This window comes from Macaca fascicularis, chromosome 10 (assembly GCF_037993035.2).
Source record: "Macaca fascicularis isolate 582-1 chromosome 10, T2T-MFA8v1.1".
NCBI classification, from domain to species: domain Eukaryota; kingdom Metazoa; phylum Chordata; class Mammalia; order Primates; family Cercopithecidae; genus Macaca; species Macaca fascicularis.
Genome location: NC_088384.1, coordinates 86189306 through 86212319, shown reverse-complemented (window position 1 = coordinate 86212319; position 23014 = coordinate 86189306). Strand labels below are relative to the sequence as shown.

General features: G+C 48.2%; 1 protein-coding gene across 2 annotated transcripts; it reads right to left on the bottom strand.

Annotated features, from left to right (window-relative positions):
- Positions 1–5357, bottom strand: TMEM74B (transmembrane protein 74B). 2 transcript variants are annotated; one of them, XM_015457872.4, is made up of 2 exons: positions 4820–5357; positions 1–1002 (listed from the first exon to the last, which is right to left on the bottom strand). In XM_015457872.4, exon 2 carries the CDS (start codon positions 959–961, stop codon positions 263–265), a length of 699 nt encoding a protein of 232 aa, XP_015313358.1. In that variant the 5' UTR covers positions 962–1002; positions 4820–5357; the 3' UTR covers positions 1–262. The 2 variants fall into 2 exon arrangements, with proteins under 2 accessions (XP_015313358.1, XP_045218619.1); XM_045362684.3 differs by having other exon boundaries at positions 4592–5091.
- Positions 5358–23014: the final 17657 nt, after the last annotated feature.

Here is a 23014-nt window from a genome sequence, read left to right as displayed (position 1 = left end):
GGTTTCCAAACTTTTGTATTTTTAGCAGCAGAAGCCATCCTCCAAACAAAACCGTATGCAAAACCTCAGCTACAAAACAGACCAGTGGGCTGCTTGCCCATGTGGGGCATGGGCTGGGCGCCGAGCTCTCCCTCCAGTACCCAGTACTTCTTCCACAAGCCCCTATGTGAGCTCAGTTGGAAACCCCAGGCCTTGGCGGGGGAGCGGGTGTGGGGAGATCTTGTGGCACTGGAGCTAAAGCAGCCAGATAAGGTGGGAGTACTTAAGACCTCTGGAGGGTGTGGCTAGTCTCTGAGACCTGGACAACTTCATTCTCCACCAGGGCCTGGCCCCCATCCCCATTGAGCTGTCTCATGCGCAGGTTAATGGAGCCATAGGTCTTCCTGGAGCCCCTGCCGGGGACGAAGGTCCTCCGGCGGTACAGCTCGCCCTTGCACAGGGAGACCATGAGCAGCACCGACAAGAGCATGCCGCCCACCGTGAGCAGCCCCAGGCCTGCGATGATGCACTTGTCCAAGTGGGAGCCTAGGCGGGCGTAGTACATTTCTAGTCGTTCCATCTCTCGCGCTGTCACTGTGTCCGGATTGACTCGAGCCTCACGGGGGATGGCGTATGCTGTCACCACCAGAAGAATCCCACTCACCAGGAAAACAAGGGCGGAAACAAAGCCATAATCCACCGGGCGACTCACGGGCTCCAGGCCTGGCCCCTCCTCTGAATGCAGGGACAGATCATCCCGCTGGGATCGGGGCAGTGAGGAGACACCCCCAGAGGGACTGGGTGAGCTGCCCAGTCTCGTGTTCCCAGGGTTCTGGAAATGGGTCTCGTGCTCCTCTGAGGAGAAGCAGGCATTCTCCACACCCTCCCTGGATGGGGCCACCGGGCCCAGGGGAGCTGATCTCCTTGGGGCTTGAGGACCATTGCTCAGTGTCTTCAGTTCCAGACCAGGGGGAGATGCCATTGGGAAGGAGGGCCCCAGCTCATCCCTTGGCCCCTTGGCAGCTGGAAGAGAAAACAGAAAGTCAGTTGAATGTAGCAACCTCTCCCTGTTGTGGAGGACATCACACCAGTCCCCAAGCACATGAAGGTGAGTCAGGCACAATTCCCACTTGGGGGTGTCTGCCAGACAGAGGGGAAGACAGGGAATAAGACAATGACAGAACAGTGTGATCCGGGCCCAGATCCCACTCCACCACCAGCTGGGGTATGGCTGTGGGCAATTCACTAATCCTGTCTTGGCTTCAGTTTCCCCACCTATAAAATAATCCTACTACTCCCCTCTAGTTCACAAAGCTGGAGTAGGATCGAGATAACCTATGCAAAGTGCTCAGAACCCTGAGTGCTCAGTGTTAGCGATGAGCTCCTATTACGATGGAGGGAATGTAGATAGCGTGAACATCAGGCTCAAATCCCAGCTTCACCACTTGAGCTTGGGCAAGTGATGTGACCTCTCCAGATTCGGTCTTCTTCTTATCTGTAAAATGGTAATGAATAAAATGCCTCCCTCATAAGGCTGTTGTGAGGATTTCATAAAATAGTGCATGCAAGACCCTGGCTAGTGCAATCCATGAACCTTGTTGTATGAGGGAAGGATGACAGAGGTGGGGGAGGGGGTAGAAATGCAGAAGTTGTGGGAACAGAGGAAGGGAAGTTTCTGGGAGTTGGTGGCATTTGAGCCAGATCTCAGAAGATGAATTGGATATTTCCCAGCAATGGAAGGTGATGAGGGCATTCTGGAAAGGGGAACAGACTGCCTCAGAGGCCAGCTGGGGCCGGCTCACAAAGGACTCTGAAAGCCAGGCCAAGGAGCCTGAGAGCCATGCGAGCTGAGGAGCTGGAGCGGGAAGTGCTGACATCTGCCTCGGCTTCAGAAGAAAGGAGGACTGATGGGATGGGAGTGGGCAAAGTGGAGGACGGGGGTCCAGCAAGGAAGCCAGCAGGTTGGGGATGGCATGGCTGAAAGGGCCAAGAGGAAGGGGCAGACTGGAGAGCCATGACTAGGTCAAAGCCAAATGCTTTTATGTAAACAAAAGGGTGGGGACCTGGACTAGGACCACAGGAGGGGAACCAGGAGGGAGAGGTGAGAAGAGGGACACTGTCTGTGCTGCAAAAGGACTTACCCCACCCAAGAACCTGAACACACACCCACCCAGACACAGACAGCACATGTGCATTCCCGCTGAAGGATACTGACTGACAGCCCGGGGACCGTATTTGGCTGACAGAAGTTTTGCTTTGTTTTGTTCCTGGCCTGTTCATTTGTTTTTGGTGAATTAGCAAAAGATTTTAGATTTTACATTTTAAATGTTGGATTCCTGGCTTCTCCTGCAAAATGAAAGAATCTGGCCACCTTAGGCCCCCGTTCCCTTATAACACTCACCTGGAGTTGGCAATCGGGGCTCTTAGATCTAGCCTCTCCCTGGCAGGTCCTACCTCAGCCCCCTTCCTTGCCTGGCATGTGTCATTCCTGATCCACAGCAGAACTGCATCATTCTTTGTATATACTGATGGCCTGAGGGCACATGCACATACACTCAGAGCCCTAGGCACACAAGTCCACGGACTACAGAGACCCCCAGGTGCAAAGTGGCTCGCATGCTCCAGTGTGTCTACACACACATACATGCACACACACATGATTCTCTGCATTCTCATGTTGGAGTTTATTCTCCAGTGCACTGTGGTTCTCTCTCTGTCTCTCTCTCTCTCTCTCTCTCTCTCTGTCTGTGTGTGTGTATGTGTAAATATGAGCAAATGAAGTGAGGATGAATGGAATGAATGAATGAAACTCAAAGAGCCTCAGTGCAGGAAGACATGTTTTTCAATCTTTCTGACCTTCCTGTCAATATGGACTAGCCTCAGACACCTCCTCTTAGCACATATAGGGCCTTTCATGTGAGTACAAAGCTCCTTTCCCTTTACAACCCGTTTCTATCACTTCATCTCTCTTTCCAGAGTCCCATTTTAGTAAATGTTTACCAAGCACCTACTAGCTGTTAAGCCGTGTACCCGACACTTCACGCAGGAGTATCTCATATCACCCTCCCCAGCCCCACGATCCGGAATCACTGTCTCCATTTACATGGCCAAGATCCCATGGCCTGTATGGGAGGGTGGGACAGGAATTGAATGCAGGTTCCCTAAGAATTATTATCACGTACAAACCTGCAAACTCATACCCCTGTGCTGGTGGCATCACTCCACCAGCCTTCCCTGGCTCTGCATCCCTCACTCATAGACCCTTCATTTTATCTGGCTGTTTAACAGCAACCGTCAGCACCTTGAGAGCAGGGATAAGTTTCAATTCCATCTGGGTCCCCAGCCTGGGCCCAGACTCCTCTTACTTTCCAGTGAATAGACAGAAAAAAAAGATGTGTTTGTTGGTTGGCTTTTTACTCTTAGCACCAAAAACATTTTCCTGAGTGCCCAGCCACAAACAGGTACCAGCAGTGGGTGCCATGTGGGTGCTCAGAAGTGGCCCCCAACCACACCCTCAGCACCTTCCACCCAACTCAGCTCCTGGAGTGGCCCAGAAACCCCTTTCCCAGACTGACATGTTGATGCCTCCATAACCTGGAAGAAATCTGGGGCTCCCACATTCTGGGAGCAGGGCTCTCCTTCATGCTGCAGGACCCCAAAACTTTTTTCTTAGGATGCCACAGTGAAAGGGCAGAGAAAAAAGAGGATTCCTCTCACCCAGAGTTAGGACATCTCTCTGTTTCATGCACAGGTTCAGAGATACTCACCAGTTACACAAAGGCCGTGCCCAATTACCCAAACAGAAACAGAAACACACCAACTGACACAGCTGCTCCTGCCCACCGTTCACACCCCACGACCCCACCAGTCACTAATTTCATCTGCAGTCAGACAGGTCCTGAAAGGAACACTCCAGTTCCACACTCACTCCCCCAGCAGCTGTTCCCACAGCAGTACCCACAGACACCCAGAAGCCACGTAGTGTGACCCTCAGATCTTCCAGCCACACGATTACCCATACCCTGGGAGGGGGCAGGACTGGTCACACGCACGCGCGAGTACACACACACACACACACACACACACTCTCTCTCTCTCTCTCTCTCTCTCTCTCTCTCTCTCTCTCTTAAGTGCCCCTGGGAGTAAGATTCAAGCCAGATCCACCAAGACCCGCAGGGGCCCAATACCCCACCCATCGCGCGCACTGACACCCGGAGAGAGGGACGCACAGCGGCTGTGGATGAAGCTTCACAAAACCCAATCGATAGACACACGCACGAGTTGTACACAAAGCCTTGGGGCGCGTAGATACGCACACGCAGGTCCACGCTGTTGTACCCAAAGTTGCGCGCAGAAAGCCCCAGCACGCCGGCTGCCCACTGCGCCCGCTCCCGCCGGCCCGTAGTCCACACCCCCTGCTCCTGCCCTTGACCATAGGCGCGGGCCAGGGCAGGCCGAATCGGACCAGGCGGAGGCCCGGGGAGGCCGGGTCCCCTGGCCGCATGTCCTTCGGCGGGCCGCGAGGTCAGGCTAACTGTCCTTCGCCCCCACTCCCCGCCCCCGGCCCTCGGCCTCCAGCCGCCCCCCGGCAGTCCCCTCTCCGCGTGCGTACCTGTGCCGGGCCTCCCTCCCTGCCTCCCCACGCGGGGGCGAAGGGCGCCCGGCGGGCGAGGGTTCGTCCTCCCAGTGCCCGTCCGCCTTCCTGCAGCCGGCGTCCGCCTGCGGGTGTCTCTCCTGCGGCGCAGCCCGGAGGGCGCGGGCCTGGCCGCCACTGCCTCGCCCTCCCGGTCTCCCGCCCCCTTCCCGGCCCGGCCCGGAGCAGCTGCCGAGGCGCACGTACCTGCTTGCGCCGCGCGGAGCTGTACGGCGGCGGTGGCTGCCGCTGGGGGGGGATCCAGGGACAGAGGGACAGGAGAAGGGGCGGGGGCCGGGGATCGCCGAGCGCCGCGGAGCGAGCTCCGCCCGCGGCCGGCGAGGACGCCCGGAGAGTTAGCACAGAGAGGGACTGGAAGGCGTGTGATGGTCTGGGGTGAGGGTGCGGGGGTTCCAATCCATCGTCCTCCCCTCCCCTCCAGGCAGATCTGGATCGCCAGCGCCTGGGCTTAGTGAACTGGGGCTTCGAGCCCGCGGTCCCCGGGCGTAGGGGCGGGGTGGGCGGGGGGTGCTGGAGAACACCCCTCCCCCGCCGCCTGCCTCTCCACACCACTGGAAAGCCCCTATTGCCCCAAGCCCAGGTGCCTGCCCCCTCCTTACTCCCACTCTCCCACTTCCCCTTCCCCCCACCCCCCACCCCCCACAGCCCCCAGGTAGGACCCCGGGTCCTCTCTGAGGTCCTTAGGTCGGGACAGTCTCCTCTGGCGCTTGCGGCTCCATGGCTCAAGGGCGCCACCTGAAGGCTGCGAGAAAGAATCTGACGAGCCCCCTCCCCCTTTTCTCTGCAATTTTTTTCTCTGTGGGACAGTGGAGTGCCCCGCCCAAGAGGGGTGTTCTCTTGGGGGCATAGCCAATGGCCAAACACACCCTCACCCTCCAAGGCCCAGTTGTGGGGCCTCTTCTCCTGGAACCCCTCCCTGGGCACACACACCCACTCATCCCAGGGGCCCCTCCATCTGGGCTCTCCTTTTGCCTGCACTGTTTGCTTTGATCTCTGACGGTCGTGATTTTGTTTAAGGGTCAGCCTCCTCCATCGGATTAGCAGCTCCTGGAGAACAGGACCCGTGTCTGATCGCCTAGAACGACCTAGGTGGGTGTGGGTGAACAGGCTGTGAATAGGAGTGACTTTCACTTACTTCCTTTACAGGGCTGGGCTGGAGTTAAGATGAGTCGAGTGAAGTGCCTAGAGTACCAAATTCAAGGAGACATTTCCTCTTTGGGTAACACACGCCAGCCCCAGAGAAAGCTTTGGTCTGAATCGTGCAGGTTCAGGGAAGACACTGTGACCAGCTGAATCGTGTGGCCTGGGGTAGTACTTCTGGCCTCTGAGCCTGTGTCCACTTCTGTCCATGAGGAACGGGAATGTGCAGCCTTCAAGGGCTGTGGGAGGGCCAGCAGAAGTTGGCCATGTGGAAGGACAGGCAAATGAGAATGCCATGTCCTCCTCGGCCACCTCATGAGCGGAGCCTAACCTGTCCTCCTCCAAAGTTCTGTGCAGTCCTCACCAACCAGGAGACTGGAAGTCACCCTGGATGATGGATGCCTGTGCCTTCAAGACCAGCATAGCCTAGCCCTGGGCAGGTCCACCAGGGCTGGGAAGGCCTCCGTTTCCTCCCAGTCTGGCAGAGGCCTGGCCTGTTGTTAGAGACTTCAAAGGGATGCTAGCCCTGGCACCACACTCTTGTTCAAATCCCAGCTCCACCCCCACAGCTGGCTGCCCTGGTGTAAAGGACTCCCCTCCTGGAGCTCGGTTTCCTCCTCTGTGAAATGGATGTGGGAAGCTTTATGGGAATGAGATGAGATACCTCCCTTAAAGCACTTACTGTTCCTTCCCTCAGTCATGCGCTGTCCAACCTCAGCCTTTGCGCTGGCTGTTCCTTCTGCCTGGGATGTTTTTCTTTCTGATATTTCCCGCCCTCACCCCCTTCCCTCACTTCCTTCAAGTCTTTGCTCAAATGCCACCTTCTCAGAGACACCATTCCAGGCCCTCCTTTCAAAAATAGCAGTGCCCCAGCACTCTTTACTCCCTCACTCTGAATTTTTCTCTACAGCATTTACCAACTGACATTAGTTTCTGTCTGCTTATTGCCACCTCCACTAAAAAGTAAGTGCCAAGAGAAGAGGTTTTTTGCCTGTTTCCCTCCCTGCAGTATCCCCAGACACTAGAAAAGGGGCTACCACCTGGGAAGCTCTGGATAAGTGCTCATTTGAATAAAGAACAGAGAAAATGGGCAAATATTATACACTAGTCAGCTAGGTAGACTCCATCCCTACACTCAAATAGCTCATATTCTAGTGGGAGAAAAGGATAAGTAAATGTAACATTGCAGTTATAGTAAGTGCTACAAAATAAATGTATACAGTGCAAGCCTCAAACAAGGACGCCAACCTAGTCTTGGGGATAGGAATGGCTTCCTGTAAAAGTGTGGGTTGAGCTGAGATCAGAAGGATGAGTAGAAGGCAGCCAGGTAAAGAGGGGAGGAAAGAGAAGTCCAGCAGAGGGCCTAGCATAGGCGAAGAACTTGGGGTAGAAGGAAGTGTGTGATGAGTTTGAGAGCTGAAGGAGACCCGTGTGGTTGTCATGGAGGGCTCGATAAGGAACGTGGTAGGAGACGAGCCTGGAATTACCAGGTCAGGTCACTGCAGAGCCTTGCAGGTGAAGGAATTTGTTCTTTATCCTCAGAGCAGTGGAGATCCTCACTGATGAATATAAGTAAAGGATTAACAAAACCTTTTCCTCTTTTGCATGAGAATTTGACCTTTGGAAGCTCTGTTTCCTAGAAACAGATAAACATATGTCTGCTATGTTACTAAGCAACATTGCTTCTGATAAAAATGACCCCTGAGGAGGAGGCTAGAATGATCCATGTGGCAACAGATTAGAATTGGAGATACCAGAATGAACTCATGTTTAGCTTAATATAGATGCAGATGATTACATATAGAAAGTTATATATATATATATATATATACACACACACACACACACACACGGGCTAGTATACACACATATATTTCCTTACTGTCAGGCGAGAGGGCTTAGAAGCAATGATACTCCATAGCAACAAGCACACGTAGCACTGAAATTTGGTTTCTAATACCATTCTCCAATAAAAGGATCCAAGGCTCCTTGGAGAAGTTGCTGTTTATAGGACTTGGGCAGGAAATACTACAAGATGAGCTTGGAGCATCTGATAGTGCCAGAAAGTAAAGAAATGCTACACACACACACTCTACACACACACTACACATACCTACTACACACACACCACACACACCACACACACTCTACACGCTACACACACACTACACAACACACACACTCTACACACCACACACCACACACACACTACACACACCACACACATGCTGTACACACACTACACACACATACTACACAACACACACACTCTACACATACCTATTACACACATACCACACACACCACACACACTCTACACGCTACACACACACTACACAACACACACTCTACACACCACACACCACACACACTACACACACCACACACATGCTGTACACACACTATACACACATACTACACAACACACACACTCTACACATACCTACTACACACACACCACACACACACCACACACGTGCCACACACACTACACACACACTCTACACATACCTACTACACATACACACCACACACACTACACAACACAAACACTATACACACACAATACACACACCACACACACTACACCACACCACACACACACTTTACACACACACTACACACCCACACACTACAAACACACTACACACACTACACACATGCCACACACACTCTACACACACACTACACAACACACACTCTACACATACCTACTACACATGCCACACACACTACACACATTACACAACACACTACACACTACACACACCACACACATACCACACGCACACACCACATGCACACACCACACGCACCACATACACACCACACACACTACACACACATCACATACATACACTACACACACACACACCACACACTACACACACACCCCACACACATACACACACACCACACATACACACACACACAAATGGTGGGGGTAGGAGCTAACTGAAAGAGCTCCCAATGGCCAAAGCTGGAAAAATTTAAGTGACAAAATAAATAAGGTAATATTGGAATGTAACAAAAAGTATGGAAATAAATATCTCCAAGTCCATACCGATAAAAATAACTGAACAAACAGGTGGAAAAGATAAATCTCCCATACAGAATTCCAAATTCTGTAGGTAGATAACTCAGTCCTCAAGGAGGGGAACTATAACTCCCCATTTTGAAAGTGTGAGTTGCACATCATGATTCCCTTTCCAAGAGTGTTTTATGGAAAGCGCTGGGGTGGCGGGGCAGGGGTAGGGCGGTGTGAAGTAACTTTACAGTGGAGAAACTGACAAACCTGATGACCTCAGCCAGGTGATGAAAGTCAACTCCAACAGTCAAATCAGGTACCCTGGATATGATGTGGCACAAATGGCACTTTACCTCTGTTGTCTTCCGCCCCAAAACCCATAGCTGTAATCTAATCATCAGATAAACATCAGACAAATCCCAATGAAGAATATTCTACAAAACATCTGACTAGTTCTCCTCAAAAGGTCATCAAAACAAGGAAAGTCTGAGAAATTGTCACAAACAATAGGAACCTAAAAAGACATAACAACTCAATGTAGTTGGTACCCTTGATGGGGCACTGGAAAAGAAAAAGAAAATTATGCAAAAACTACAGAAATCTAAATAAGTATGGACTTCAGCTAATAACAGTGTATCAGTATTGGTTAATTGTAACAAATATATCATACTCATGTAAGATGTTAACAGTAGGGGAAAGTGGGTATGGGGTTGATATCCTTTGGATGTTTGTCTCCTCCAAGTCTCATGTTGAAATTTGATCCCCAGTGGTGGACTTTGGGCCTGGTGGGAGATGTTTGAATCATGGCTCTGTGCCATCTCCACGGTAATAAGTGAGTTCTCACTCTGTTCGTTCACTAGAGAACTGATTGTTAAAACAAGAGCCTGGCACCTTCCTCCCCTCTCCCTCTTGCTCCCTCTCTTGCCATGTGATGTCTGCCCCCCTTCTCTTTCTGCCATGATCGGAAGCTTCCTGAAGTCCTTACCAGAATCAGGTGCTAATGCCATGCTTCTTGTACAAGCCCACAAAACCATGAACCAAATATTAATAAACCTGTTTTCTTTATAAATTACCCAGCCTCAGATATTCATTTCTTCTCCTTCCCTCTTTCTCCTCCTCCTTCTTGTTCTTTCTTCTTCTTTTCTCTTCTTCTTCCTCTTCCTCTTCTTCTTCTTCTCCTTCTCCTTCTTCCTCTTCCTCTTCTTCCTCTTCCTCTTCCTCTTCTCCAACTCCTTCTTCTTCAGAGATGGAGCCTCATTCTGTCACCCAGGCTGGAGTGCACTGGCACTATCATAACTTACTGCAGCTTCGAACTCCCAGGCTTAAACGATCCTTCTACCTCAGCCTCCTAAGTAGCTGGGACTAGGTGTGCAAAACCAAACCCCGCTAATTTTTTTCTTTTTCTTTTTTTTTGGTGGAGACAGTCTCACTATGCTGTCCAGGCTGGTTTTGAACTCCTGGACTCAAGCAGTTGTTCCTCCTCAGTCTCCCAAAGTGCTGGAATTACAGGCATGAGCCACTGTGCTCTGCCTAGGTGTTCTTTTATAGCAACACAAAATAGACTAAGAACAGCGATATATGGGAACTCTCTGTATCATCTTCCCATTTTTGCTGTAAATCTAAAACTGTTGTAAAAAAATAAGTTGCTGTTGATGATGCTTTTAAATACCCCTGAGAGATAACTTGCATCTGGGCTGGAGGGAACTATAAATACCTGGTGGGAAGTCATACTTTTGGCATCCTGAGCATAGTGATTCATGTAACTGGACAGGTCCAAAGACATTGGCTCCTGTGGGACATGAAACTTTTAAGTCAGGATCGTTCCTGCACCCACCTGATGGGGATTTCATCTGGCATCTGAGTGGTACTGCTCTGCCGGAAGAAGCAAAGATTCCTGCCAAGAAGAGCACTGAGTGCTGTGCTAGCAAGTGAAAGTTCTTGTGCTATATCCTTCAGAGTAGGTCAATGCCAAGTGTGGTCATTTGCTGAACCTGAGTGTGTAGTTGAACCTAAGAAGACTCCCTTGTGGACATGGCAGTGGGTGACAAGTGAGGGAGTGATGTGAGTAGATTTGTACTGTGAAAACATTCTCCCTCTGGCTACTCCCAGGTGCAAGGGGACAAGAGAGAAAACAGATCATGTGAGAGATTATCATGGTCATGTTGGCACACAGAAAGTCCTCAACCAGATAGCTGTAATTATGTATCTGTGGAGATGTGTGATCTGTGAGAGACAGAATGAGGCCTCCTATAGGAACATTAAGAGCATCACTTAGTCTGCAATATTCCAAAAGGTAGTGGTATATAACATAATTTTAGGTGTTAAGTAAATAAAGATGTTTTGATTATCTATCACTGCATAACAAACCACCCCAAAACAGCAGCTTAAAAGAAAATTAGTATTTATTTGCTCACAGTTTTGCAGTTTGGGCTGCTCTCAGCTGAGACAGCTCCGCTCTTGTCTGTATGGTGTCAGCTGGAGTGGCACAAACAGCTGGGAGCTGGCTCAGACTTGACTGTGTGTCTATGGGCTTGGTTCTCACTGTCAGCTGGGTTTTTTCATTCTCTTCTACGTGATCTCTCCATGTAGCTAGCGTAGGCTTCCTTACATAATGGTGGTCTCAAGGTAGTCAGAGTTCTTACATGGCAGGCAACTTTCTCCAGAGCACAAAAGAAAAAGCTGCTGGACCATCTTAAAACTGAGGCTTGGAAATGGCCTGGCATTGCTTCTGCTGCATTCTCTTGCTTAGTGCAGGTCATAGGCCAGCCTAGATTCAAGGGGAGGGGTCTACATAAGGATATGAATACCAGGAGGCATGTGTCATTGGGAGCAACTAGAGTAACAGTTCCCCATCATCTATACTACATTTATCTCTGTATCTATATACACACATATCTATACATGTGTATTTATTTCAATGGCTAAGTGTTTATTTTAAATTGTTTTAGAAAATATATAACTAGCTCATGAAACCAAAGATATCATGGGTGATATTGACTAGAGTAAGGGCAGAAATACGAGTCCATATGAAGTTGATGCATTAAAGTCTGCTGGTTTCCTCCAGTATTCACTCACTCTTTCTTCCACCGTAATAGAAGCTTTGATCAGTAGTGGGTACAGTGCACCAGAAGAAGGATTTCATTTCCCAGCCTTCCTTACAGCTAGGTATGGCCAAGTGGATGGTAGGCCATTAGGATATGAGAGGAGGTAGTGTGGGAAAAATGCATGAAGTCTCCTGAAAGGAAAGGAGTGTGCCCTCCTACTCTCTTTTTGTCCTTCCTGCTGCCAGGATGCAGAACTGATGGCTGGAACTTGAGCAACCATCTTGGGTCATGAGGTGGACGCCTATTAGGTTGGAAGAGCAACAAAATTGAAGGAACCTGGATCACAGATGACTAGTTGGAAACACTAGGATGGGATAGTTCCTCTTTTGTGGGTGAGAGAAAGAAACATCTGTCTTGTATAAGCTACTATTACTTGGGATTTTCTATCACTCAGAAGAACTAAGTTAATCAAAGTAGAATCAGGCTGGGCATGGTGGCTCACCCCTGTAATCCCAGCACTTTGGGAGGCCAAGACAGGTGGATCACCCAAGGTCAGGAGCTTCAGACCAGCCTGGCCAACATGGTGAAACCCTGTCTCTACTAAAAATACAAAAATTAGCTGGGCGTGGTGGCATGCACTGGTAGTCCCAGCTGCTCAGGTGGCTGTGGCAGGAGAATCGTTTAAACCTGGGAGGTGGAGGTTGCAGTGAGCTGAGATTGCGCCATTGCACTCCAGCCTGGGCGACAAGAGCAAAACTCAGTCCCCCCCAAAAAAAAAAAAAAAAAGTAGAATAAGTAGGCAAAAATTGAACAGGTATATGAATAGCTGAAGATTGAGAAATACAGATGCAATCTGATCCCCTGTGTCCCAGGTAAGAAATCTCTGAAGCCAACCGGTAGTGTGTCCAGGAGGATGATAGGAAAGAAGTAATAACCGAAGGGAGACTAAGGTTTTCCTAGGTGAAGGCAGTGAGTGGAGCAAGGAAAAGTTCCTGGAAAAGGAAACAACACTGAAGCCCAGAGATGAAGTAATAGGAGCAAATTATTTGTGTGTTTATTTTATTTGACAAACACTTACATAACCCTTCCCCTATGCGAGGCACATGTTTTTACAAATATTAACTCAGTCAATCATCTTAACCACCTGATCATGTGGATATTATTATTGTCCCCGTTTTAAGATGAGGAAATCAAGGCACAGAATGGCTAATAACTCTGTGTCCAAAGTTACACAACTGGTATCTCACGTTTGGGGATTCAAAACCAGAACTCAGTTCAGTGCTTGTAACCACTCCGCTGGCTTTCATTGCAATTTTCAAAGCACTCACAAAATTCTTAAGAGGCTGTTACTATCATCTCCGTTTTCACATTTGGGAAATTTGAGTGCCAAGGAGAAAGGAGATTACCTTACTACTATACTAAGGAAGGAAAATTCCAGTCAGACCCAAGGGCCCCTGACTTCAGGTTGATTTGGGGACCTTAGATAGACCTAAAGTCCTGGGGCTGATCAGCCCCTTGCCTAGTCACCCATACCCCACTGTTTTCACCTTTCTGTCAGAATCTGGCTGGGATCTGGTGTTTGGGTTTGTTTACTTTTGTCATATTTACCCCTGGCACGAGCCTGGCTCATCTGGCTTTCCTGGAGCTCTAATACTTTCATGGAGTGGCCTTGATATCATGGTAATGGGACATGGTTCAGGGATTTCAGGAAATTAATTGGTGGTCATGCTCCAGGCCCTGGAAGGAGTGTCCACATTCACACTCACACGCACACAAATCTTCCACCGGCCTGGCTGGCATTCCCTCCCTTTCTACCTGGTCTGGATGGATCTCCCAGCCTTGGGGGATAGAAATCCTGAGTGTTGTGTTCTCTCTCTGCTGTGGAAAGAGTAAGCGGGGAGGCAAGGAAAAAGAGAAATCAAGACCCATATTCCTAGCTTCACCAAGAGTGAGTGCCCCTACTTAGCAGCTCCTTGGGGCAGAGGTCTTATTGTCTCTCATCCATGTGCCAGCACAGGGCCTAGCACACTGGGAGTGCTGGGTTAGGTAGATTCCAAGCCACTCCCCTGGGAGAGGGTGGGCCCAGGGAGAAAGGAGGTTGTTTGATGGAGCACCTTCTGTGTGGCAGTCCCCGCACTTGGTCCCTCTGCACTCTGACAGATTGGAACCTGGAGTTTATTCACCATGGGAGGAAATGGGGGCTCAGATCAATCAGGCTACCTGCCTCAGAGTCACACCCAAGCCTAGCTGAGGCCAAGGGATGCTCTTCTCTCTGTCCTATTCTGCTTCACCAGAGTCTCCACCATCTCACCAGGGTCAAGGGCTGCCCTCCATACAATAGAAAATGGCAGGATGGTATCCTAGATACACCGGCATGAGACAGGTGTGCATAGAACACAGGTGCAGAGCAGAGGCGAGAATACCCGTGTCCAGAACACTCCAGACAGATACGCAGACGATAGATATGTGCGGAAAGGGGTGCAGGGTGCTGATGTGTACAAGGCACATATGGATAGGACACTGTTTTTGTCCCTTTTTGCTGCTATAACAAAATACCTGAGATTGGATAATTTATAAAGAACATGGCTAGGTGCCGTGGCTCATGCCCGTAACCCCAGTGCTTTGGGAGGCCAAGGCAGGAGCATTGCTTGAGCCTAGGATTTGAGAGCAGCCTGGGAAACATAGAGAGACCCCATCTCTACAAATAAATAAATAAATTAGCCAGGCATAATGGTGCACACCTATAGTCCCGGCTACTTGGGAGGCTAAGGAGGAAGGATCTCTTGAACCCAGGCTTTTGAGGCTGTAGTGAGCTGTGATCGTACCACTGTACTCCAGCCTGGGTGACAGAGACCTTGTCTCAAAAAAAAAAAAACCCAGAAATTTGGAGGCTGGAACATCCACAATCAAGACACCAACACTGGCATCTGATAAAGGCGGCTCTGTTTACCAGATGGTGCCTCATTGCTGTGTCCTCACACAGCAGAAGACAGAAAGGCAAGAAAGCACTCCCTTCAGCCTGGTGCCTTTTTATATGGGTGCTAATTCCATTGATGAGGTCAGAGCCCTCATGAATTGCCTCCCAAAGACCACACTTCTTAATATTGTTGCATTGTGGATTAGGTTTCAACATCAGTTTTGGAAGGGACACCAACATTCAAACCATAGCAAATGTGTTGTAAGTTGAGTTCCCTCAGAAGTAGGCCCAAGACAAGAATTTGAGTGCAAGTGGTTTATTTGGAAAGTCATCCCAGGAAGCCCAGCAGAGGAATGGGAAGTGAGAGCAAGAAGGAAGTGCATCCAATACACTACAGGTGCATTCGTGAGTCCCTGACTGCCATGAGCAACTGGGGCTTAGTCCCATTGGACTGAGTACTGTTCCACCTGAGATCTGAGGCCACAGGGCTCTCACTATTTATCCACCAGCACCTGTTTGTCATTGCTGGGGGCTATTCCTGCACTTCTAGACTGTCCTCTGCACATGTCAAGCATGTTCCTTAAGCAGAGTAAGACCTGCTTGCAGTAGGAAGCCATAGGCACACATGGAGAAGGTAAGTGTTGAGGGAATATGGGTGGGGCCCACAGCATTTGCTAGAAGACACAGAGAACAGGGCATGTGTGTTCAGGACCCAAAAGGACACAGTACAGGGCATAGGCAGAAGACAGATGATTGGATTACTGGCCTTGCTTGTCTAGGCCAAAGGAAGAGCCTGCTGAAAGTGGGTAAGGAGCTACAGAGAGATGGTAATGGGCCCCCTGAGCCAACTGGTACTCTGTCCCCATGCCCCCTCTGGTTAGAGTGACTGCATGTGCTTGTGTGGTAGGAAAGGCAGGTTGAAGGGTTCAGGGGCTCTAACGGTGCAGACACTTCTCTCTGCTAGACCTCCACCTCATTCGTATTTCACAAAGGGGATGAGCGCTCATGTGCCCAGAATAGGAGGGGAGGCAGCCCAAAAGGATGGAAGAGCCCTGGACTAGGAGTTGGACACAAAGGCAGAGCTAAATGACATCTCTGAGCCCACTTGCCCCATCTGAGGAATGGGAATAACTCCACCCTCTTGTCTCAAGGCAGATTACCTACCACGCTTGCATCTTGTTTTCCCTGTCTGCATAGTGAGGGTCACAGAAGTCCTCTCTCTCCTATGGACTTCACAGAGAGCTATTGTAAGGAGCAGATACAGTCATGAAAAAGAAAACACTTGAAAGAGGGTAAAACACTTAAATACATAGGTGGGGGGATTATGGAAAAGGCTTGGAAGGGGAAATTAGGGGACTTGGCTGTAGCTCTGTGCTATATTGTTAATAAAGACACTCAAAATAATCGTGCTTTCAATAAAACAGAACGTATTTCTCTCTCATAGAAAAGTCTACTTGGCAGCTAAGGCTGACATGCTGGTTCGCCAACCACGAGAGACCCGGGCTCCTTCTGCATTGTTGCTCGGCCACCTTGCACCTTGCTGCTCCAGCTCCAGCCCTTGTCACACACATTGCATCAGCAGAAGGAGGATGTGGGGAAGTAGGAGGCACCTTCTTCCTTCTTCTTAAGAGACATTGAACCTTAACCTAGAAATTGAACTCATCACCTCCATTTGTATCCTATTGGCCAGGATTTAATCATGTGACACACTTACCTGCAAATGAGTCTGAGAAATGCAGTCTTTTCCCATGTGTGAAAGGAAGAAGGGATATTGAGGGATAGCCTGCAATTTTTGTCATATCCACTGACTTGCCTCATTTATGTATTTTATATGAATATAAAATTATATTTTATATAAAATTATATATATATGTTTGTTTATTTTGAGACCAAGTCTTGTTCTGTTGCCCAGTGTTAGGTGCAGTGGCTTGATCTTGGCTCACTGCAACCTCTGCTTCCTGGGTTCAAGCAATTCTCCTGCCTCAGCCTACTGAGTAGCTGGAATTACAGGCACACACCACCATACCTGGCTAATTTTTGTGTTTTTAGTAGAGGTGGGGTTTCACCATATAGCCCAGGCTGGTCTCAAACTCCTGGGCTCAAGCAATCCAATTGCCTCAGTCTCCCAAAGTGCTGGGATTACAGGTGTAAGCCACCATGCCTAGCCAAATTGTATATACATTTATATAAAAATTATATTTATATAAAATACATAAGCCCACTTCCCATATAAGTATATTATATACATATAATTTATATATGTAAAATGTATATATATAAAATACATGAGCCCACTTGCCATATATATGTGTGTGTGTGTGTGTGTGTGTGTGTGTGTGTGTATTGCACCAGGCTTGGGGTATAAAGTAAGATTTTGAACCAGCTGATTGCAAAGGGACCCTCTTACTTGCTGGGCCACAAGCCCTGAGAGGTCTTTCTTGCTCACCACTGTACTCGAAGCATGCATTGCGGAGTCTGGCACAGGGAATTCATAGTAGTATTGGCTGCCCATGGATGATGAATGGCTGGCCATTCTGGCTTTCGTATTTGCTAGTAACATTTTTCCCCACTCAGGGTTTTAAGTTCTTTCCCTTTGCAGGCCTCCTGGCTCCGCCTCCCATCTTCTTCATGTGCCAATCCTTTCTGAGCCCATGAAGTAAAATGTGCTCTGAGCCAGAATCCTAAGAGTGGGATTAAAAATAAATGAAAATGCATCCAAACAAGTTAACCACAAGAAATGGCTTGCCAGGGTAATTAGGCGTCAGCGCTGGAGGCCAAAGACAGAGCGCCAGACTCTAACCGCCAAGAGCTCCTGTCAGCACCACTACTGTGCAGGGCAGAGAACACCCTAGGCCTGGCCTGAGCCCTTGCTTGAGTCTCCACCACTTCGAGACAACAGGCAAGACCCTCCCCACAAAGATGAGGGAGGATGGGTCCTAACTCCAGTTCTGTCACTTATTGGCTGAAGTGATCCTAGGGAAATCCACGCCTCTCTGAGCCTCAGTTTTCACATCTGTAGTAAGTTGTGAGTAATAGGATCATCGTCTACGTAATGCAGATAATGATGGTACCAATCTCGTAGGCAGAGGTCCCCAAACTTTCTCAATTCATGACACCCTTAGCATCTTAGTAATTTTTCACAGCGTACCAGGCGCCCCAGAAGGTGTAGCTGTTGTTTATCAGGTAGTTAGCTTCAAACAACATAATAATAGTTGTTGGCATATTATCTGACAGATGTCATTGTGTTTCCCTCAAAATTTTCAATACGTTGTAGTGCCTCTGTGAGTTTTCTGTCGTGCCTCAGGGTGCCTCAGTGCACAGTTTTGAAACTGCGGTCATCAGGTTTTAAAGATGAAATGAGGTTATGCATGTCAAGGACTTAGTGTGATGCCTGGTCTGGAGTAGGAGATCAATAATGCTGGTTGTCCTAAATCATCCTTCAAGTCTTATCCTGAGATCACTTTCTCTCTCGTTCCTTGTGTGTCTCCTCCAACTGCCACAATGACATCTGTCTGACACCAAGCCAACAATACTTCCGGCCTCCCGCTCTTGCCACCTCATGGTTTCCACTTCTGACCCTCCCTCTGGGCACCTCCAGGCCTGTGTCCCCACTTCCACGCAGTGCCGTCTTCTGGCGTAGAATCGTCAGTCTCACTTCTTCATCCCTCCCTCAGTCCACACACTTGCCATGATCTCTTTGTAGTGACACATACATCCTTGCCCCTTAGCTTTGGGCTTGACCATGTGACTAACTTTGCCCGATGGCACATGGCAAAAGCAACAATAGGACAGTTCTGAGCCTAAGCCTTAAGAGGCTTCCCATGGTTCCACTTGCTCTCTTCTCCTTTGCCAAGTAAATGTGCCCCAGCCGTCCTGTGATTCCAGGAGGAGGATAAGAGATCTGTGGAGTTGACTCAGAGCCGCAGATCTGCAAACATGAGCAATAATAAACGATTGTTGTTTGAAATGTGGAGTTTTAGAGAGGTCTGGTACACAGTGTTCTTGTGATAATCCAACCTCTCAATCTGTGGCAAATTCAACATGTCTGAGAAGATCTGATTGGATCATTTGGTCATCACCCAAAATGCAGCTCCTCAAAAACCAGTCACTCATGAGCCAGTGATCTTTCTCCTGTCCAGTCTGTAGATGGCTGCTTTGGGCTGGGGCACTCATCTCTGCTCCAGGCGGTTGTCCCATGATTATAGGGCATGTGACATAAAGCCTGGTGGCCTGTTTGGAGGAATCATCTCTGGCCTGTTGTGTTCAAGGGGTGTGAATGTGGCAGGCAGGAGTTTCTCTGATTCTCTTGCATTCTGAAAAGTGACAGCTGAACTAGGAGAAATAGCACATAAGATTTGTCTGCGTGTGGCACTCAGAATGATTCTCAAGCTGTAAACGCCAGCATATAAGAAATGTGACATTCCTTACAACTCGATGTAGTAACTATTTTGAGCCTCATTATGCCTAACAGGGAAAGGATGAGGCCCGAGTTCACACAGACAGTTTGGCAGAGCTGGAGTTGGAACCCAGATATCCTGGCTCCTTATTACAGTATCCCTTTTCCTGCCCAGTCAGTCTTACACTTGGAAGGAACTCCAGGTCCCATCTCCAAGCCAGTAGAGCCCCTACTCCAGTCTCTGATCATCTGGGCTATGCTTCTGTCCTCCACTGACTGAGTGCCCACTGCTTGGAAGAATTCTAAACAACACCTTCCTCCGACTGAATCCCAGTCTGCTTCCCTTTGTCCTGTACTCACTGTATGTATATATATATATACAGCTACTGCTGTAGTGATGTAGGTGAACCCGAAAATTAGGGCTCAGTCAGGAAAGGTTCTTGGCTTCATAAAGGAAAGAATTCAAGAGTGAGCCAACAAAGTAAAGTGAAAGCAAAGCAAGTTTATTAGAGCAACAGAGTACGGGAAAATAACTGCTCCATAGACAGAGCAGGGCTACCCCATCAGCACGGTAGCATTCGTGGATTGCTGGCTGACTATATGAATAACTACTTTTTATTATATGCTGAATAAGGGGTGGATGATTCACAAATTTTCAGGAAAAGGGGTGGGGTATTCCCCAAACTGGCGGTTCCTCCCCTTTTAAACCATATAAGGTAAGTTTCAGGCATTGTCATGGCATTTGTAAACTGTCATGGCACTGGTGGGAGTGTCTTTTAGCATGCTAATGAATTATAATTAGCATTCCATGAGGAATGAGGGCAACTAGAGGTTGCTTTCATTGCCATCTCGATTTTAGTTGGTTTTGGCTGCCTACTTCATGGCATCCTGTTTGAACAGATCCTGTTTTAATCAGTGGAGTTGTGACTAGGATTGTAACCAGTGCTTGGAGAACAAGTACTGCTGATCTCCTACCTCACTAGCTCTGTCTTCTGGTGCTACAATAAATATACCGTCTTTTCTCTTTAATTTATAAACATTTACTGTAATTTTAAGTTCTATAAATTCTATTGCATTCTTTTTCAAATACACCTTTTAAAAAGTGTCTCTTTTGGCCAGGCCCAGTGGCTCACACCTGTGATCCCAGCACTTTGGGAGGCTGAAGTGGGTGGATCACTTGAGGTCAGGAGTTCGAGATCAGCCTGGCCAACATGGTGAAACCCCATCTGTGCTAAAAATACAAAAATTAATTGGGTGTGGTGGCAGGTGCCTATAATTCCAGCTACTCAAGGGGCTGAGGCAGGAGAATTGCTTGAACCTGGGAGGCAGAGGCTGCAGTGAGCCGAGATTGCACCATTGCACTCTGGCCTGGGTGACAAGAGTGAAACTCCTTCTCAAAAAAAAAGAAAAAAAGTGTCTCTTTTTTTATATGATTTTGATTCCTTCTTGTATGCCTCTTATTCTTTTCAAAATACTTTTCTTTTGAGACAGGGTGGAGCGCAGTGGTGCAATCAAAGCTCACTACAGCCTCGACTTCTTGGGCTCAAGCAATCCTTCTGACTCAGCCTCCTGAGAAGCTGGTACTACAGGCATGTGCCACCACACCTGGATAATTATTTTATTTTATTTTTTTAAGATATGGGGTTTTGCTATGTTGCCCAGGCTGGTCTCAAACTCCTGGCCTCAAGCAGTCCTCCTGTGTTGGCCTCTCAACGTGTTCAGATTACAGGTGTGAGCCACCATACCTGGCCTCAAAATACTTTTAATTATCTTCATCTGAAGTTCTTGGGGGAAGGGGATGAACGGTGTCTGTTGACTCTCATTTATGGTGAATGGCTTCCATGTGTGTTTTGTCTTTTAGATTATGAGTTCATCTTCAGGGGAGCTCTATCTGAGGATATTTTGTGTAGCCAGATTGAGGGCAAGTTTCCACAAACTGGGCTGACTTTGTTTTGCCAGTCAAGTCATTTCACTTCTTTATCTGGGGTCACTATGCTAATTCTTGGTTTGGAGTTTCTAGTGCAGGTGAGTAGAATAAATTTATATATATATATAAATTTGCAATCTCGGTTCACTGCAACCGCCTCCTCCTGGGTTCAAGAAATTCTCCTGCTCCAGCCTCCTGAGTAGCTGGAATTACAGGTGCCCACCACCACACCTAGCTAATTTTTGTATTTTTAGTAGATACGGGGTTTCACCATGTTGGCCAGGCTGGTCTCGAACTCCTGGCCTCAGGTGATCCGCCTGTCTCAGCCTCCCAAAGTGCTGGGATTGCAGGTGTGAGCCACCACTCCTGCCCAATAAATTTATATTTTAAAAGACCTATGTGAGAATAGATTCTACTTATTTTCATCATAGCATTAATTTGTTTCCAGTGACTACTAGGATGTCAGCTCCAGGAAAGCAGGGCCTTTATTTCTCTGATTTTGGTTGATAACCCCAGTGTCTAGAGCAGAACTTGGAACACAGTAGACATTCAATAAGTGTTTGGTGAAAGACAGAATTGAATACCTGCTTCACAGTGTGATGATGTCAGTAGCATTTGAACCAGAGCAACTCCAACTTGAATAGGGGCTGGGTAAAATGAGGCTGAGACCCACTGGGCTGCATTTCCAGATGGTTAAGCCATTCTAAGTCACAGGATGAGATCAGCACAACATACAGGCCATGAAGACCTTGCTGATAAAACAATTGCAGTAAAGAAGCCCGCTAAATCTCACCAAAACCAAGACGGCCACAAGAGTGACCTCTGGTCATCCTCACTGCTACACTCCCACCAGCGCCATGACAGGTTACAGATGCCATGGCAACATCAGGAAGTTACCCTACATGGTCTAAAAAGGGGAGACATGAATATTCTACCCCTTGTTTAGCATATCATCAAGAAATAACCATAAAAATGGGCAACCAGCAGCCCTCAAGGCTGCTCTATCTATGGAGTAGCCATTCTTTTATTCCTTTACTTTCCTAATAAACTTGCTTTCATTTTACTGTATGGACACCCCTTGAATTCTTTCTTGCAGGAGGTCCAAGAACCCTCCCTTGGGGTCTGGGCCGGGATCCCTTTCCTGTAACGATGGGGAGAATAAATGGTGTGTCAGGACTGTGTTTGCCTGCAAGTAGCAGAGTGTCCCATTAGAAATGGGGTCTTTTGTCTCATATAGATGCTGTTGCTGATTCGGGGGTGCAGTGATATCTAATGGCTCTGTGATTTTCTTGGGCTTTGTCTTATGGTTGCAAGATAGTTACTGTAGCTCCAGACATCACATCCACATTCAAGGCAGAGGGAAAAGGGAAAAAATAGGAGTAAAAGGGAAGCAGCAGTGACATTTTCCCTTTTATTAGGAAGGTAAAAGTTTTTCTGGAAGCCTAAAAGCAAATTGCTGCTTTGATCTCATTTGCCGGAAATGGGTCACATGGGGATTCCAGAAACAAGGGAACTTGGAAAGTGAGCTTTTCCCTTTATCTAGACTCTATAGATACGTAAATGAGGACAGGGACTTGAGATACCGGTGGAGGTATATGCCAAATGAGACATATACATACTTTACATGTAAAGCACAAAGCAAACCCTTAGAAAAGAGTGCCTACTTGCCTAATAACCATTATTGTTGCCATTTAAAGCTTTGCAGTCTCTGTGATCCTGTTGGCATCACATATTCTTCGCTTCTGGAACCAGCAGGCACCAAGGTACTTGGACCCCTAATGGTCTCCCTCCCTTCCTCCTTGTTCTGTTCAGAGCACTAAAGCCCTTTAAAAAAAAAAAAAAAAAAAAAGCCAAATTACATTTTTCAATGTGAGCTACTTCCTGCTCTCATTAACTCCATCTTCTATGATTTGGCCAGAACCTGCTGCC

Bases quoted from the DNA above. Each gene is read 5' to 3' on its own strand.
- TMEM74B (XM_015457872.4), bottom strand. From the start codon at position 961: ATGGCATCTCCCCCTGGTCTGGAACTGAAGACACTGAGCAATGGTCCT.